The 19645-nt window shown below is 40.1% G+C and overlaps 1 protein-coding gene across 4 annotated transcripts in view; it reads right to left on the bottom strand.

Moving 5' to 3' along the window:
• The window catches only part of WASL (WASP like actin nucleation promoting factor), an 80201-nt gene that overhangs the window by 21860 nt on the left and 38696 nt on the right, over window positions 1-19645 (bottom strand). For all 4 annotated transcript variants that reach the window (XM_045031224.1, XM_045031210.1, XM_045031205.1 and 1 more), the window contains exons 2-5: window positions 17067-17201; window positions 14171-14257; window positions 13387-13483; window positions 8686-8709 (exon numbers count right to left, since the gene is read on the bottom strand). In XM_045031224.1, the coding sequence (XP_044887159.1) occupies window positions 8686-8709; window positions 13387-13483; window positions 14171-14257; window positions 17067-17198 (340 nt within the window). In that variant the 5' untranslated portion in view covers window positions 17199-17201. The remainder of the gene's footprint in view (window positions 1-8685; window positions 8710-13386; window positions 13484-14170; window positions 14258-17066; window positions 17202-19645) is intronic.

The following is a 19645-nucleotide window of genomic DNA, read 5'->3' as shown; positions in this document are numbered from 1 at the left end:
ACCGGTGGACAACTGACTGTTAACTGAATACAACCTAAAGTATCAGATATCCATAAAAATCCTTTACAGTGTTAGAAATGCTTCAATTTTTAAATTTTGTTTGAACCATGGGCAATTTCACATCATATGATAAAGACTGAATAACGAAGGGACGGAAACAAAGGTAAATCTGCAGTCTTGAAAAAGAAAAAAAATCATTTTTAGCTTGTTTTTCTAGAATACCTCTCTGTAGGAAAAAAGACATCTTCCAAATATACCTGTTTGCGTTTCTAGAAGTCAATATTTTTCTCCACCTTCAATTAATTATAAGTGGAGCTGATAGCAATGCCGAAAGTTAAGGCTGCTCAACACTTTGCATTATAAGACCCTATTTTCAGTTGCTTATAACTTTAGAAAACTTTAATCTTTTGGGCTGAAACCGCATATGGTTCAGGCGGACCTGGGTTTGGAAAGTATTGGCTAAAACAGTTCAGCCATTTCAGAAAACAAAATTTGGGAAAAACACTGGTCTTACCACTGTTAAATTCCTACAACTTTTCATTGACACACTAATTTCTTTATGCTTTGGAGCAGGAGCTTGAAGTTTGGCAGGGGGTTGTCATAGTACCAGGGATGTGCATTTTACAGTCCCATGGAAGTCTGCTCAAGTTTATCTAAGCTATAAGTCACTGAAAAGTCGGTTTGCACTTGTTCAGTATAGAGGTTTGTTAGAGGCTGGCAGCCAAAATCCATCCCTCACTGTTCCTAGTGCTGCCCAGTCTGTGCATGTGCCATCTCCAGAGTGGCTGAGCATATTCCACCCTGAGGCTGCAGGGCTGAGCAGGACTTTCTCAACAACTGGACCTCACAGCAACTGAGGGCTGGTGTGGTACTGGCACCAGAAATGAGAGCAAGACTTTCTTCTGTTCAATGCCCCTCCTGCTGGCTCCCAGACTGCATAGAGAAAGAAGCAGCCTCACTGGAATGCAGATGGATGAGGAAAGAGGGTGACAAACTAGCAGGGAGGAGGTAGAAGGGGCCAGGCCGGGGGAATAAAATAAAGACACAAACAGAACGGTGTGTAGTCACGACAGGATATTCCTCTCCAGAATTTAGAACTGAACCTAGGATCACAGGTCTCAATATTCCTTGGCTGTCTAGCAAATACAATCACACAAGGTGGCTGATTAAAGTTGTACAAGAAACCTTAATTCTGGCATTTCTTAACTTTTGGGTACTTGACTTTGCAACTTTAGCATATGTTCTAACAGTTGTTTTGGATGTAATATTAAATATAAATTGAACATCTGACTTTGATAAGTTGAAAAAATAGAGCACTCAGTATTAACAACTAGAATTTATTTTCTGAAGGCTACTGACTACATTTAAATACAGATATTCCTGATACTAATGAATTCAGGAATTATTTATCTTACATTTTCTTTAATATAAGAAGGTTATTAAAACATATTTTTGGTTGTATTAGCTAATAGGTCTCCTTTTTTAGTTGCCTGTTTTTTTAGTGGACTTTCCTTAGCAGGGAAAGGTTTTTCTCTGCACAGCCTTGAATATGTTAAGTATTGTTTGACTCCTGAAATTTGTCCTTTGAAAGAATGTTTGTGTGTTATTGTTTCAGAGACTTACTAAATATAAATGAATAAATGATAAGATTCAAACTAATCGTATGCTCAGTACTTGGTTACTGGGGCAGTGAGGATATATTGCTATAGCTGACAGGATTGTGTAGTGGCATTGCAGATAACATTTAAAAACAGTATTTTAAAAGAAGCTCACTGACTCGCAGCCAAATCTTAAACCAAAACGAAATTACATTAACAATTACATGCTTCCCTTATATAGATGAATTTCAAAATGAAGTCACTACATAAATCTTATTTAACTATTGATTTTACTTTTAGTTTTTATGATTATGGGTATGCATTTGCATTTGCATGATAGCAGTAGTTTTAATATATTACTCTTAAAAAGAATTATTCCAAAAATCAAATGGAACTTGTAACATCGTCTGGGGGAGCAGGGGGAAATATATTGCATTTTTTTTTTTGAGATCAGAATATTTAATCTCTCACCTTTTCTGACAGAAAGACTAAATCTTAAAATATTCAGTATGTTGAATATATGCTGCCCACACACTGTATGTAAAATGCTATAACTATAAATGCTTGTCCAAAGAGTTAGATAATTTCATAATTAATCTTTATTCAGCTGTAATATTTGAAATGTTAGGCAGGTTCCCTGATATTAACAATACCCGTTTCAAAATTCACCAAATAACTTTTAGCCAGATGAGAATGCTTACCGCCAGGTTTAGACCACAGTTGTCCATGAGGAACACAAGAACCTCTGAATGAACTATCATTTTCTTCTAGTACTGCCATATTTATATCCAACAAAATTTTCCCCATCATAACACATGCACCTTCCCCATCAGCTGTAGACAGCTCAATAAATGAAGATGAGAAAGGCAAATAGAGCTCATCATTTGGAAGTACTTGACAATATAGTGGCCCTAAGCATCCACTGATGTTAATATCTGTAATATCTTCAGAAGAGACTCCAGAAAAAGTAGTACAAAACATTTCAGTATTTTGTATTTTATAGAATCCTCTGTATTTTAAAGCTCTGCATGTCATCTGTCCCAGAGCGCAGACAACTCTAAAATAAATCTAACTGGTTGTAGTAATGTATTAGAGCTGAAATAAAAATTGTACCACGTGGTTCTTAGAATCTCTCAAAACCTAATTCTCTGACAAATCCCTTTCTTTTCTGATCCAGAATTTTACCATGATGTCAGTATAACCACGGCAACTCCTTCAATCTGCATAAAGAGACTTTGCTATTACCAATGAGAGTAAAACAAATCCCAGGAAATTACAGGCTAATGCATTTTACATAACCATTAATGCTAATTTGGTTTTAATCCTGCAATTCTCTTTGAAATCTTAAATCCTTAACATCAAAAAGTCATCCAAAACAGAGGATTTTTTTATTCGAAGTATAGCTCTACAGTCAGCCTTCTCTACATGTACAGAAAGCTTCAGAGACTTTTAAACATTTTGGGTTAGATCCTGGCCCCAGTAAAATCAATGACCACTAACTTTAACGGGGACAGGATTTCACGCTATGTGTATATATAATGGTTATATTCCAGCTCAGAAAATCTTTTATAAAAATAGTCATGTATTGAGATGATATAGAAAGTAAAATAATTGTTTTCCTAGAAAAAGGAAATGTATTTTTGCTTTTTACTAGAACTTTCTAGGAGCTGGAGGAAGTTATATGAAAGAATAGTTAGTTAACCTACAGTAACTGTGGTTCTTAGAGGTGAGTTGTCCATAGGTATTCAGTTCTGATGCACCCCTTGCACATCTCAAGTTGAGAATATTTTGACCAGCAGTATCTGTTGTGGCCATCCCTGAACCTTGAGGACAAAGTGTGGAGTGGGGCCAACTAGCCTTCAGTTCCTTCACCAATACAGAATCCAGGTATTATCAGACTCTGTAGTAGCAGGAAGGAGGGCAGGTTGTAGAATATATATGGAAAACATGGCAAAGACCCACACTTACTGTAGAGTAAATCACTGTTCTTTCTTCTTTCAGTGCTTGTCCATGTGTATTCCACTTTGGTGACTTACAACAGTGAATTGATGTAAATAAGGAGGGTGCTTGGAGTCTACCTGAATAGTGACTGTAGAATAGCTTTCCCAAAATGGACATCTGACCTAGATGCCTAAAAAATGCATGTAATGATCCCCATGCAGCTGCCCTACAAATATCAGAAGTGGGTACATTTCTCAAAGAAGCTGCCGAGGATGCCTGAGCATCCTCAGACTAGGTGAAGATCTGTATGTAAAGGAAGGTCTAATTTAGCTAGCTTATAACATGCCCCAATACAATTAGCTACCCACTTAAAGCCTCTAGGTGAATATTGCCTGACTTCATCCTATGGATAAAGGTCAAACAGCCTTGGGGAGATCCCAAATAATTTAGTTCCATTAAGGCAAAAGGAGAGGGCCCCAAATATATCCAAGGTGTGAAGTCTATCCTTCCCGTATTCCCATGCCAACCAAGGGAAGACTGAAGATAAATGGATCATCTGATTCAGATAGAAGACAGGCCCATCCTAAATTTTTACCAAAGATGTTCTAAGGAGAACTTCGTTTTGATGGAAGACAGTGTATGATGGCCCATTCATGAGTGGCTGCACTTCCTTACTCTGCAGACTGATATAACTGCCACTAGGAATACCATCTTCCCAGAGAGAGGAAACTGAGTGCAATGAGATCCCAGGAAGGAAGAGGAGCTTAGAGGAAATGAGTAGACTAGGGCCCTCAGAAACCTACCTACCTTCGAGAGTGAGAATACAGTGTGTCTTTTTGTAATTGGGTGATCAAACACCTAGAGTCTACTGAGGACCAAGGCATCAGCCAGAGTGACAACGGTTGATGGTGTCACATTATGTAGTGAAGTTCACAGATCTGTTTCAATCCTGCAAATCCACAAATCTCTAGGGTGGTCCCGCAGGTGGCAACAGCTGGGGTCTGGACATACCCCGCTTTGTATGCTGATGGAGAGTTTGAGACTAGTGGCTAGGGTGTTTTTGTCCATTCTGGCAAGATGGCTGATGAAGGGTTAAAATCCATATGCATTTTATATAACAACCTGGTATATGGATTGTGCCAGCTCTTTTCCAGACCCAAAGTTGAGAGTTTGGTCAAGAGACCAGAGGCCTAGCAAATAGTGATCAGCTAAGAGAAAGCTGGGGTAAACAGAATCTTGTTTTGCTAAAATAAGCCTAGTCAGCAAGTTGCCAGGTGTTGGAGCTGAGAACTAAATAACTATCTGATTCAAGTTGCAAATTGAACAAAGAATCCCTGTTCCTATTGTTTCTTTTGTAGGGAAAAAGTTCTTCCTACACATCCAACCTTGAGTTTAGGAAAGGCTGGAACATGTCAGTATAAGATATGGCCTCCTCCCACCTCCCTTTCCCAGGGACCAATGCCTGCCTTAAAACACAAGACAGACAAATCTTTATTGCCATACACTTTCACTGTTTCTTTGCTTTAATCCCTAGGAATGTACCTGTTGGACAATCAAAAGGAGTTGCTTCATTCTTATGGACCCCAAATCAGAATTTGACATATATATTTTATACTAATAACATTTTATCCAAGTATTAATTAAATGTTAACTTGCTAACTTGAGACCACGGGCAGAGACATTATGTAACCTTTTAACCACTGGCGACTGTGCTATCTTGTCTTGCTGCTAGACCTAGCCTACGGTGTGGAACTGCCTACCCTGTCACTTTCCCCCACCCATGGAAAATCCATATATTCTATTGTAATCAATTGATTGACAGTGTCTTTGAGCCTAATAAGCAAGGTGACACTCCATCAGCGCTGTACGTAAAACTCCTATGCTTGACCTCTACACGGTGTGGATTTATGTTCCTTCAGCTGAAAAGCATGCAAAACAACTTCTGAATAGAATGAGCAGGATCATGAAGTTTCACATGAAGTCAAACCACTCTACGCTCAGGATTTTGCACTCGCAGCGTGCATGGAATGCCTCTAACTGATCCAAGTCTGCCTGTAAGAGGGTCCATGTTTCTGCACAACAATCCAGACAGCACGCAGGTTTGATAGATCCTTGTCTCAGCAAAAACTTATTTGCATCCATAAATGAGACATGGACTTCACGCAAGCAGCAGCAAGACCTATTAGTTGAAGAACATCTGGTTTGCTGCAACTGTTTGAATTCTACTTGCAGCCTTGGTAGATGAACTAGTTAGTGCTCTCCACAGTACTCAAGCACCCCTGCTCTGAGAGCTCTGGTGGCCCAACTCCAAGGTTCTGTACCTTGGTTGTCGGCCCTGTTTAGCCAGTCCACCCTTGCTGGGGGGCCCGAAATTTTTTTTCCATTGGGGCCCGAACCTGCTCTTGGCAGCTCTGCATAGAACATGCGTCTAGCATCTGGTTTGGACTATCAGGAAGCTGCAGACATTGGAATATTTCATTGTTCTGGGAAACTGGAATTAGCAGTAGCATTACTGATGGCTGAATCGACTCATCAGATCTGCCTACCAAAGTTTCCTAGGCCAAGTTGCTGCTTCCAGGATTTATTACCATGAGGGGTTTCTTAAGCTTTCTCTAAACCCTTCATGTTAGAGGAATTGGTGGGTAGGCATACATTACCCTCAAGACTCCTGGGATGAGGAAAGCAACGGATTGTGATCCAGGGCTCAGACCTTCCCTGGAACAGAAATTGACACTTTGCCTCTGAGGCAAACAAGTCCACGACTAGGAGACCTCACTGGTGGAAGTGTTCTGTAGGTTGGAATCCTCGACTGAACATTTGCAATCTCATGAGAATTATCTGCTTAGTGATCTGCTAGGGTGTCTAATTCAGGCACTCTAGCAGATGAGGTGACGTGATGGCCTAATGCACCAATTCGTGACAGAGAGGGAGGACAATCAAGCCCTTGCTTGTTCATGTAGAACATTGCTGCACTGTTATCTGTCATAGCTCGGCCCTGGATCATCGGCAGGAAAGCTACACAGGCTAATAAAAACAAACAAATAAAAAAAAACCACCTCTAGAACATTTATATGTAGCAAAGGGTTAAGTCTCCTTGAGTGTCCAAAGGTCTTTTTGAGCTCTCCACAAAATACTGTGAAATTAATGCAGAACAAATTTTGCAGAAAATATTAATTTCATTCCAAAAAAGTTCTGATTTTTCTGATACCAGCTACTTTAAAGAATTCTGATAGCAAAACCTTTCAATAAGTGGCACAGTTTAAAATCTTTTCTTCTTTTAAAAAGAAGAATGAAGGACAGTTCCGCTTCCCTGTTGATGTTTACGTGTCTTCAACAGGAGAGACTGGGCAGGCCTAAGACATCAAATATGCTCAGCCCATTCCATATCAAGCTCTTCTCCAGACCCGGGGGCCTTCTATGTGGCAGCCTCTTCAGCAGCAGCATTGGCATGAGGTCAACCAGGTTCCAAACGCCTCCCCAGGACTTGCAGAGGAATTCCATTGCTTCCCTTCTGCACCACAGCAGCCTCTGCTCCCTGAGATCCTTGGAAAATCATTTCCCAGGAATCACTGCTTTCCAGCTTCAATCCCATTCAGCTCCCAGTTTGCTCAATATCGGGGGGGGGGGGGAGAATTCCCCTCCCTCACCTCCACCTGTGCATATGCACACACTTGTGCCTCCTCCTACCATCTGACCAAAAGATCCACCCCTTATGCAACTGTTTGTTTACTCAAATCCCCTGGAGAGGCTGAAGGCTACCCCACTTCTGTCTTCAAGTCTTTCTGGTGGAAATAGCATGCCTCCTTTCTCCCTGCAGCCTAATGCCTGACTGCCTTCTTCCATCCCCACACACCACTCACTGCGTCCCTTCTCTCCCAGTCCATGGTAGTGGTAGAAGTGAAAAAGAAAGCATCTTTCCTGGCCTGACTATTCATCCAGCCCCTATTTCCCCTCACTGCCAACTAGGGTGACCAGATGTCCCGATTGTATAGGGACAGTCCCGATTTTTGGGTCTTTTTCTTATATGGGCTCCTATTACCCCCCACCTTCTGTCCTGATTTTCACATTTGCTGTCTGGTCACCCTACTGCCATCCCTGTGTGGAACTGAAGGGGGACTTCTGAATATACACAGGCTCCCATTACTCCTCAACCCTGTACAGGGGCCTGAGAACCGAAAAAAGGGACTTCTTCTGGCTGCCCATTACTTCCTGGCTCCATGCAGAGATTTTGGGTTAAAAAGGAGACACTCTTCTGGTCTTAAACTCAAACAGCAACTCTAGTGCCTTGATAAAATTGTGCATGTGTGCTCTCCCACTCAGAGCAGGGCCAAGAGTGATGTCTCATAAGTACTGAACGTGAAAACAAGGGAGTGCAAAGGACCGGCATGACAGAGAAATCAACTGTACACAAAGTGCTGTCAAATGCATAAAATAACCGAACTGAAAAAGTAGATTTTTTGCTGGGTTTGAAGTTATGGTAATCTTAGAAGCTACAAATAAGTTCAAAGAGTTTTGTGGAAGATCAGGCTAAGCACGTGCCCTCAAGTTTCTAGTAGCACTTTGAGCTGAGAAGACAGTAAACTTCACAAAGTAAACTAAAGCAGTTTGTCTTCCTAAATTAATAGGTAGTTCCAATGCCTGTTCTGCTTTTACAAGCAGCTGCAAAACTGACAAGACTTGGATCAATTTCATTGCTGCAGTTCAGAACCTTGTGGATACTTGTGAAAGATTAAAAATGTCAATTTTACGCCTTTTTTTTTAAATCACTGCCTATTAAGACTTAAGTACTCCTGTTTTTAAGATAAAAGGCCTACCCTCTGATTTAATTTTTGTTTGCAACTTGATTGCTGCAATTTGGAATTAGTTTGTATATGAATCTATGATTTGCATTACTTGTAGACAATTCCAAACCTCAGTTCTGATCTCATTCAATAGCTGCCCTTCATCTTCACTGGTAGTGGTCATGAACTTCTGTACTGGTAAGTAATCCTGTAAACATTAAAATTCTGATTTCCAGGAATTGATCCTTTCAGGACTGTTTAATACAACCATTAGGTTACATTAAAGAAAGCCAAAAGTCAGTGATTATGTCTAAACATGAAGAAGTTAAGAAAAATAACTGAAGTAACCCTATGCAAAAGCTTACCATTTGGTGGGTCCCGTCTTTTTTCTGTTAAAAAGATAACATAAAAAAGTATTTATTCAAAAGGTAAAACTGAATTCTTCAGCATTACACACATCTCCATAACTTGTAGTTTTACAAACTATACAGACTTCCTATATCTGAATTTTATTCTTATAGTAATATACAAATTATCCCTAATTGCCATTGTTTTATTTTAGCAGTTCTACCGTCCAAGAACAGAGGAAAAAATACCAGATTTATGTCATTTATAAACTGACTTAAAACTGAAACAAAGTTTAGCACAACAGATCAGTGAAATCATTTCTATATCAAAAGAGCCCCGATCCTGTAAGAGTTTACAATTGGGACTTCTCATGCTTATAGCTAAGCATATGCTTAGTCTTTGGAGAGTCAGAGCCTTAGATTATATGCCGCAGAGAGCCTAATCATCACAGCAAAATTAGAAGTTACAAAACTATAAAACCCCCATTAGGAAAGAATTAGCTGTTTGAACAGTTTACATTGAGTCAGACTGTGTGAAACTAGCTAACTTTTTCCCCAACTGAAAATGATTCAGGCCAATATGAGGCCTTAACATTTTGTACAGTGACGTGACATAATGTTAGCTTTCAAATGAAAAATTTAAAAATGTGTTTGATGCAAAGATTGCTAAAACAGAACTTCTATGCACTCTACTCTGTAAAGTCCTCTCTGAACAGACACCATGCAACTTTAGTCATTTAGGTGAAACTACTCACAATCTGAAGTGCTTATATAGTGCTTTTATTAGTAGATCTCACAACACTTTATAAAGGAGGCATCACCCCAATTTTACAGATGGGGAAACTGAGGCACAGAAGTGAAGCAACTTGCCCAAGGTCACCCAGCAGGCCAGTGGCTTGGCTGGGGTTAGAATGCAGGTCTCCCAAACTCACAGTCCAGTGTTCTATCCACTAAAACACTGTCCCCCACTGAAGCAAAAAATATTACATTTTGAAATATTAGAATTTAATTGCAAGTATTTCATATAGGTCTAAAGCTGAACAAGCCAAATAGGGCCAACTTGGTCACCAACCTACAGCTTTAACTGGCAACCAGAGGGGTCAGCTGTGATGTTGAACTCTACCATTTTAAATGGCTTTCCCTCCAGCAATATTATTCTCTTCTTCACCCATATGCACTCTTCTGTTTGTAAATGCTTGTGTGAGAGACATATTTGGGATCAGTTCATTTGTTTTTTGGAATTAAAGTGGGAAGGTTTATTTTAGATTTACTTTATTGCACAAATGGATGTATGTTTTTATTCATCTATATTAGCTTCCTGATTATCCCTCCTAATACAGCAAGCAGCTAAACTTTAAGTTTCTGGTTTAAAATTAGTCATCTAACTGAAAGGTTTCAGAGTAGCAGCCGTGTTAGTCTGTATCTGCAAAAAGAACAGGAGTACTTGTGGAACCTTAGAGACTAACAAATTTATTTCAGCATGAGCTTTCGTGACCTACAGCTCCCTTCTTCGGATGTAGCTCACGAAAGCTCATGCTGAAATTTGTTAGTCTCTAAGGTGCCACAAGTACTCCTGTTCTTTTTTCATCTAACTGAAAGCAGCCTTGATGTTAAAGGCACTGAGCACCCACACTACAAATGAAGTCAACTGAAGCAGCATATACTCAGCATTTTTGATTAAGTATGGATTTAAGATGACTAACTTCTTCAAAGCAGGGTGTCTAATTACAACTTTCAGAGCTACCTATTTTCCAGTCAGACAACTGAAACTGATCATAAAAGCTCTGGTGAGTAGCAACTGGATTGCGGGGGAAGTGGCAGCTTTCCTCCCGCAGTTAGATGTTCAAAGAAAAGCTGCCAGCTGTTACTCTAGAAATGGCTGGGTGTTTTTTAAGATGACTCTAGAGATCTACATTGGGAGCCGATGTAAGACTTCTAGTTCTGTTCCTTCAGAATTTCAGGTGACGGCAGGTAAGGATATCTTTTCAGGAGAGGTAAAGGGAGAAGGGGTTGACAAGAAGCAAAGGGCATGGCTGCAGGTCTACAAGAAGGTTAAATTACCTTCCCAGCCAAAACCTGTAGCATTTTAGAACAAAAATCTTTCCCTAACACTCCACAAACCAATACTGCTTGGGTGTGGAGGTGGAAGATAGGAGCAAAGAGTCTTTGCTCCTATTTCCTTTTGTTTTATCCATTTAGCTACATGGGCTTAAAACTTTTGTTTTGCGGGCGTTCTCAACTGTGCTTAATTAGGAGTCAGTCACAGCCATACACCACCAAAAACCTCCAATCACCCAATCAGAATATGCTCAGTAATTGGTGTTCTTTCCCTCCATCCTAACACTCCTGTTTTATTCTCTCCTTCCTTCACCCAGATTTTCTTTCTATCCATCCATTCCTCCTCCAACTCAATTTCTTTCTCCTCTTGTTTACTACTCAGTCAATCCATCCTCCTTTTTTTGTTTACCTGCACTCAGACCTACCAGACCATTCTGCTACACTCTCCCCTCCACACTGTTATTTCCCTTTTAGGGAACACCAGGGGTCTTCCCTCTTCTTCCTGTCTTCCAAATACCTATTTTAGCCTTGCCAGATGATGAGCTCCTCAGCACCTCTGGGTGGCTGTTGCTGCTGCTCCTAGGCACCTCTGTTAAAGAATCAGTGCCTTATCACATCCCAGCACTTCTAGTAGGAAGAGGCTGGCAGAAAACGAGGAAGTGCAAGTACACATTCTATGTGCGAGCCTCAGCTCCAAGACCTAGTTCAAAAGAGCATAGAATTGTTTTGCGCAGTCTCTTCCAATGATGAAAAGCCTCAAGGGACAACTGGAAACTTTCCTAGTAGTCTTGCGGGCTACTCAGAGCCTGCCAGGAGTATTTTGGCAGTGTGACCACTTGCCAATATGTCAGGTGGCACCTGGTCCAGGTGAAGTTTATTCTGAGAGATATACTAGAGTGATAGGATTCTTGTAAAAAGCAGAAAAAGATTGATAATGCCAAACATTGGAATGTTAAAGTAATTCCTGGGAAGTCTAGAGTATCACCCGTTATCAAGACTGCTCAATTTTTATGACTATTCTAATACCATGTGCAGAGACAGCACTAAAAGCATTAGAATACATTATTTCTACATCTGATGAAACAAAGGAGACTCATCAGAAGCATTACATAAGCATATCAATTTACTAATCAAACTATACTTGTGTAGTCTTTAGATAAGTGAGAAATACAGTAGCTATTAATTCAAACACCCAGAATTAGATAAAATTCTGTCTGAGGTATATAAATTCAGAACTCCATCTGGTGGCTTGATCAGAGAACTTCACAAGTTTTGTACACGAAAGGAAAAAAAACCCCTAGAAATTAATTAAAAAGGAGAACAGCAATCAACTGAAAATGATATAATTAAGTAGCTGTTGATTATGTAGCCTTTTTAATTAAAAAAGAGAAACTTTACAAAAAGCATGAATAAGTCACAGTGTTACTATGGTGCATAAAACAAAGTTCAAGCACACAAAGCAGTACAGGTTAATAATGGCGTGCTTATATTGTGTGCTAAAGTAAAAGTGTCTTTACATGAAAGCAGCAAAGAGTCTTGTGGCACCTTATAGACTAACAGACGTTTTGGAGCATGAGCTTTCGTGGGTGAATACCCACTTCGTCGGATGCATGTAGTGGAAATTTCCAGGGGCAGGTATATATAAGGAAGCAAGAAGCAGGCTAGAGATAACGAGTTTAGTTCAATCAGGGAGGATGAGGCCCTCTTGTAGCAGCTGAGGTGTGAAAACCAAGAGAGGAGAAACTGGTTTTGTAGTTGGCAAGCCATTCACAGTCTTTGTTTAATCCTGAGCTGATGGTGTCAAATTTGCAAATGAACTGAAGTTCAGCAGTTTCTCTCTGAAGTCTGGTCCTGAAGTTTCTCCTCTCTTGGTTTTCACACCTCAGCTGCTAGAAGAGGGCCTCATCCTCCCTGATTGATCTAACCTCGTTATCTCTAGCCTGCTTCTTGCTTGCTTATATATACTTGCCCCTGGAAATTTCCACTACATGCATCCGACGAAGTGGGTATTCACCCACGAAAGCTCATGCCCCTAAGAACACAGGAGCTGCAGAAGCCGCCACTGCGGGGTGAAACACGGACACAGAAAAAACTCAAACAAGAAAAAAAAAAAAAGTATCAAATTTTCTGTGATTTTTCATGCCATAACACACACGTAGCCTTACCAATTGTGACTAAGACATTTCTCCACTAATAACTGGATTGATGCCAATAGTCAATTTCACATGGACTACTGGACATACCAGATAGTAAGAGATTTCAGTTACTAATCATTTGGGCCAAATTTAAACAGTAGAGTTAGTTAAGAGACCCCCAGAACCAAATGGCTGGTTAGTTTAATTTGCCCACAATTTACATAAAGATTTCCATTTCACAAGTAAACTTTCTTTACCCCTTCCTGTCTGTTCTTTCAAATACCACATATTAGCGGAGCCTCAAATTGCAAAGAGACTTTAAGATGAACTAATTTTTGTATTACCTTGAGGAAATTTGTATTGTATATTTTTCTATATCACACATGAAATAAGCTTACACAGTGCCATATTCAGAAGTTAGTTTCACTAAGTTCTTAAATAGCTTTCAGATACAGAAGTATCAACTAATCCCCCCTACACCCCTAGCCTAGCCTCAATTTAATGACACGTTAAATTGGATATTTACCAGATTTTCTTTGCCGCCGTCCAAGCAAATCAGTTACTGTTTTCCGGAATTTTTTAGCTTCTTCTTCATTAGCAAAATTAAGACCAACCTGACATGTCTGAAAGAAAACATCATCAGTTTTCCCCCCCACTAGAGACCAAGAAAGTTGTTTGAAATATTTTTTTAAAAAAGCTTAATTTTTAGAATATTTCATAATTTAAGTGAACAAATTTTGTTTATGAAGGAATAAGTTGGAAACAATTAAGACTCATCACCTTATAATTGTAAGTGAAGAATGTAGAAGCAAATATTAACACCCAATTAAAAAATATATTCAAATTGTGATTTTTTTTTCCTTAACAAAGTCCACATTTTGTCAGATTTTAGCCATATTTCAAGTACACAGAATGACAAAAATGAACATTTTATGTTAAGGGTACATAAAAATTGCTTATGTCCTTGAAAATGCTTCTTTGGTGACACTAATGAAGCAACTATCAGTTGCAACTGAAGGTGTTATTTCTTTGCCAGAGAAAGAGCACATTAAAAGAGGTGTTTTTTGTGCTCCTGTTCCATTTGTAGTTTAGATTTTCTATTTTACCACTGACATTAGAAAAAGTTCTTATTTATAATTAAATCTGCAACAAGTTGCTAGAAAGAAGATATAGGTAATACTGTATTTTACTTGATGTACAAAGTGAAAGGTGAAAATCATGAGATATAAAAAAAGCTATTGTACAAAGAAAAAAAGCAGGACAAATTTCAAAAATAGCTATTCAAGAATTAAGTAAATATTGAAACTTACATCTCCAGCAAAGGTATGAAAATATCCTTTAGGACTATTATATACAAAATTATTATACAGTTCCTGCTCCCACAATAGTTTCCCATCCTGGAAAGGAAAGAAATGCAGATACTGAAAACTGAAGATAGTAATTAAAAAAAAGAAAGACTGACTAGACAAACTTGTATTATAATAATGCTCAGAGGCCACAGCCCTATTTTGGTAGATACTGCGCGCGCGCACACACACACACACACACCCACCCCCCAAGCTTACAATCTAAATCAGATGATTACTGGAGCTTGCAGGAAAGCCAAATTATTCATACGGGTTACTATATTATTGCCCAAGTTTTCAGATATCAATAAACTATATCTTTCAAAATTTTGTATACGACACTGGTCAAAATCTAAATAATGGGACAAAATAAGACAGGGGCTATGGAACCTTTCATTCACAGGTTGGTGTGTCACATCAAGGTCAGGTTTGTAACAATTGGAAATAGTTATCTTCCAGAAGACAAGGAAATTTCACCTTTGTGAAGTGTTCTAAAATGTCTGAATGAAAGGTGTTACAACAGTTCAATATCAAAACAATAGGTGGTCTCAGTCCATGCCTAATGATCAAGTGACAAAAATCAGACGTACGGCTCCTCGGTGCTCAAGTGTCTTTTGAGCATGGGATTTAGGCATCTTTGAAAGCTTTATCTGTCTGAATTGAGACACATTGGCAGGGTAGAATGGGAAAATCTATTGTACAGCTACATGCTATAGGGTATAACTTTTGTTTATTCAGCCCTTTCCAAAACAGATACTCTCAGGTTGTGACATCTACATGGTCTAGACCAGGGATCAGCAACCTTTGACAGGCGGCACGTCACGGAAATCCGCTGGCGAGCCAGGATGGTTTGTTTACCTTCAGCATCCGCAGGTTCGGCTGATCACAGCTCCCACTGGCTGTGGTTCACCGTTCCAGGCCCATGGGGGCTGCGGGAAGCGGCGGCGAGCACATCCCTTGGCCCACACCGCTTCCCGCAGCCCCCATTGGCCTGGAACGGCAAACCGCAGCCAGTGGGAGCTGTGATCGACTAAACCTGCGGATGCTGAAGGTAAACAAACCTGCAGGTAAACAAGCCATCCCAGCCCGCCAGCGGATTTCCCTGACTGGCCGTGTGCCAAAGGTTGCCGATTCCTGGTCTAGATAACTGCTCAGAATTGGCATACCAGTGATACTGCACCAACTCCCCATGATTTCCTCTAGAAACAGCTCACAGGAGCCTCTCTAAAATTATGGCTCAGATGAAAGGCTGCTTAGAAATAAAAAAATGTCTTTGTCACATAGTTTTAAATTCATATTTTAAATTAAAATGTCAGCTACACAGCATACTTAAATATGAAAAGTGCCCCCTACAATCTCCTCCCCTCCCCCATCATAGAAACATAGGGCTAGAAGGGACCTGAAAAGATCATCTAAACCATCTCTCTGTGCTAAGGCAGGAATAAGTATACCCAGACCATCCCCGACAAATGTTTGCCTAACCTGTCCTTAAAAACCTCCAAGGATAAGGATTCCACAACCTCACTAGTAACCTGTTCCAGAGTTTAACTATCCTTACAGTTAGGTTAGATATTAGGAAAAGCTTTCTATATCTTCCTTGCTTCCAGGGGTGAAAGTAGAACACAGGACTTACCGGTACGGGGGCCGGCGCCTTGGGCGGAAGGGGCAGGGCTGGGGGGTCAGCATTCCCCAGCCAGCTCATCTGCACTACCCGGCCCACGCCGTGGCAGCGCTTTAAGCAGGGTCCTTTGCCATGGCAGCGCGGTAGGGATCTGGCAAGGCTGCTGACGGGGGGCGCAAAAGGGGCAGCACTTTAAGGTCAGCTGGGTACAGGTCGGTACTAGCAGCCACTTTTTACCGGCACACCATACTGGCCCACATCAGCTTACTTTCACCCCTGCTTGCTCCAAACTAAGAGAATTACTTCTTGGTCAGGGAGAACAACTGATCACTGTCCATTCGGTTAGCCTTTTACATATTTGAAAAATGTGTCTCCCTCATTCATTGCCTTCTCTTCTCTAGAACTGCACGTTTCTTCTTTCACCTTTCTTTATAAGTCATGATTTCTAAACCTTTTATCATTTTGTTGCTGTCTTCTGCTGTATCTCCAATTTATCTACATCCTTTCTATACGTGTGGTGCCCACAACTGAAGTGGAGGCCTCACCAATGATAAGCAGAGCTGAACAATTACTTCCCATGTCTTATATATGGCACGCCTATTAAATACATTTTTTCACAACAGCACCACACTGTTGACTCATGTTCAATCTGTGACCCACTACACCACTCAGATTCTTTTCTGCAGTATTGCCTCGCCAGTTATTCCCCATTTTTTATTTGGCATTTGATTTTCATACTTAAGTACTCTCCATTTGTCTTTACTGAATTTCATAGTGTAGATTTCATATCAATTCTGCAATTTATCAAAATCATTCTGAATTACAATCCTGTTCTCCATAGTACCTACAACTCATCCCAGCTTGGTGTCATCCACAAATTTTATAGGAAGACTACATTCCATCATCCAAGTTATTAATAAAAATATTAATTATTACTGGACCCAGCACAGACTCCTGTGGGATACCACTTGATAGATTCTGAGTATAGTCATTCAGTCAGCTATACACACCTCTCATAGTAATTTCCATCAAGACCATATTTTCCTAGTTTGCTATCAAAATGTCACATGGGACTTTATCAAAGTCATACTAAAAATCTAATAGGCATAATTCTTGCATTACTCACTTTATAAGATCCCTTTATGAAATTCATACAAACAATTCAAGGAAATGTCACATTTAATATAAAATGACCTTATCTTAGCAAGTAAAGAAATTAGACAGAGAAAGGTTTCTCACCTTGATGTCAAATATTCTGATAAAATAAGACCTTTGTGGATTGTCTTTTACAAGGCAGGCTACTCCACAGCATTTTTTTGACCACATGGCATTGCGATCTGCTGCATATATCTGGACAACTGCTGAAGACATTGTCTAAAAAAAAAAAAAAGATGAGAAAATTCACATTGGTTAAAGCTTAAAATTAAGAGTTCCACATTTCTTCTTCTAGAGAAACCTACACCTAGTTTGATTCTATGGATCAGGCAGCAGCAACAAATCACCAGTTGTAGCAGAGCTCAGAAGGTTTAAACATTTATTTTTTTATATCCTTATGTAAGCTCCTCTAGATGTTCTTTTAAAAAGAATAGGATTTTGAGAGTTCTTAACCAGACACCAGCTAGTAGAAATAAATACAAGCAAGAGGCAGATAGGTAACTGGGTGATTGATGCTAACCCCGTCAGCTACACAATTTGCAAAGCACCTATGCAAAAGTTAATGTGAAAGCTACAACACTCAATATGGAGAATTATTTAATTGATTAAATTAGGACTTGCTTATACTAGGATTTTTAATGATGTTTTCACATGTTAATTAACATGTTAACTCTAGAATTTATGATGAGGTTAGTTAACACACAATTAAAAAAAATTGAGGGGTGTCTCCAATGGGATTTTTAAAGCCGAGAAACAGCTTCATTTTTCAGAAAGTTTTGTTTTTTCTGCAGCAAGTAATGTTTTAGCACCTTGGGAAAAGCAGCAAATTCCTACTCTTCTACATCAACCACCATTGAGGGCCTCACACATGGCAATTTATGAATTCCATTGACACTCCACATTACTCAATTTCTGCAAGACTGATAGCACAAGTAATTCTTAGTCTCATTTCAGGGTCCAGAGACTTGGAAGCTCTGCTGGCAAAGCTCTTAACTTAGTTGATATTCATAGTGGTTGACTTGCAACATCTATAGATGTTGCAAGTCAACCACTATGAATATCAACTATTTCAGTCAAACTTGAAAACCAGTTTATTTTTCTAATTTATAAGAACCGCATGTATCGTAGCCTGAGAACATTGAACCAAGTTTTAATTTTACATATCTCAGAACTGTAGAATTGGAAGGGACCTCGAGAGGTCATCTTGTCCAGCCCCTGCACTCAATTTCTGACAAAACATCCTGTGACATTCTGCATTCCAAAGCATCCCATATTTACCATGGTGATGTAATTATCATGTTTTGTACAAAATATGCCTTGAGGTATTATTCTAAAAGTCCTGATCATTGGATTGTATGTGCTGTCATTGTATGTGAAGTTAAAGTTTTGCTATGTATGGGCTTGGCTACACTTGCAAGTTGCAGCGCTGGTAGAGGCTTTCCAGCGCTGCAATTAGTAACCGTCCACACCTGCAAGGCACATCCAGCGCTGCAACTCCCTGGCTGCAGCGCTGGCTGTACACCTGGTCAGGTTGGGGTGTAGCGATTGCAGCGCTGGTGATCCAGCGCTGCTCATCAAGTGTGGACACACACCAGCGCTTTTATTGGCCTCCAGGGAATAAGGAGATATCCCAGAATGCTTTTAACTAAATTACTCTCTTTGTTTTGTTATGCAGCCTCTCTTTGTTTTGTTGTGAACTCCCATCGGAGCTCCGTTGAACTGCTTATCTAAAAAAAACAAACACTGATCACAGCAAACAGGAGCTATCTGTACCTGGCTGTGAACGATCAAATGAGAGGCAGGGAGTGAATGTTTGCTTGACAGAGAAACAGCGTTGGATGCAGGCTGTTTGCAATTAAGACTAAGGGTTCGCGAACATTTTGTGATTTTTCAATACAGGAAGTTAACACACAGTGTTGGCTCCAAAAATCCACTCTCTCTCTCTTCCCCGCTCCCTGTCACAGTACACCACCCTCCACCCCCCTCTTTTAAAAAGCACGTTGTTGCCACTTGAATGCTGGGATAGCTGCCCATAATGCAGCACTCCCAACAGCGCTGCAAATGTGGCCACACACCAGCGCTGTTCCTGCACAGCTGCATAACCAGCACTGTAACTCCCAGCGCTGCAACTTTCAAGTGTAGCCAAGCCCTTAGTGTTACTGAAAGATACTATAAAGTTAGAAACACCCACAACTAGCCTTTCAGCTACAACAATGAAGAAGCTAGACAGTACTAATGGCCTATCAACAAAGACAATGGACCATGGAAAAGGCTTGTCCTCACCTGGGAACACTTCAGACAGCCTATGGATAATGGCTGCCATGACTCATCTGGAGCACAAAAGGGCTTGTGACCAGATCACGTGATACTGAACTCTTTTGGTACCTGTACTTTTCTACAAACAGGTCTGGAAACCTGGCTTGGAACAAAGGGGTTCCCACCCTATAGAAAAACTATATAAGGGGAAGTGACATGACCAGGAGTTGCTCCCCTACAAGACAACACCTGGAAACACCAGAGGAACAAAGACTTAACTGGAGAAGGGGTCCCAGGCAGGAAAGAAGAACGCTCTGCCTGTGTAAGGAAGCTAAAACCTGCTTGTATCATCAGGGTGAGATATTACAGATTCAAATCCTATCTAGTTTGTATGAGAGACTGCGATT

This window comes from Mauremys mutica, chromosome 1 (assembly GCF_020497125.1).
Source record: "Mauremys mutica isolate MM-2020 ecotype Southern chromosome 1, ASM2049712v1, whole genome shotgun sequence".
In the NCBI taxonomy this organism is placed as follows: Eukaryota; Metazoa; Chordata; order Testudines; family Geoemydidae; genus Mauremys; species Mauremys mutica.
Note: the sequence above shows the minus strand (reverse complement) of the source record. Positions and strands in the feature narration are given on the sequence as shown.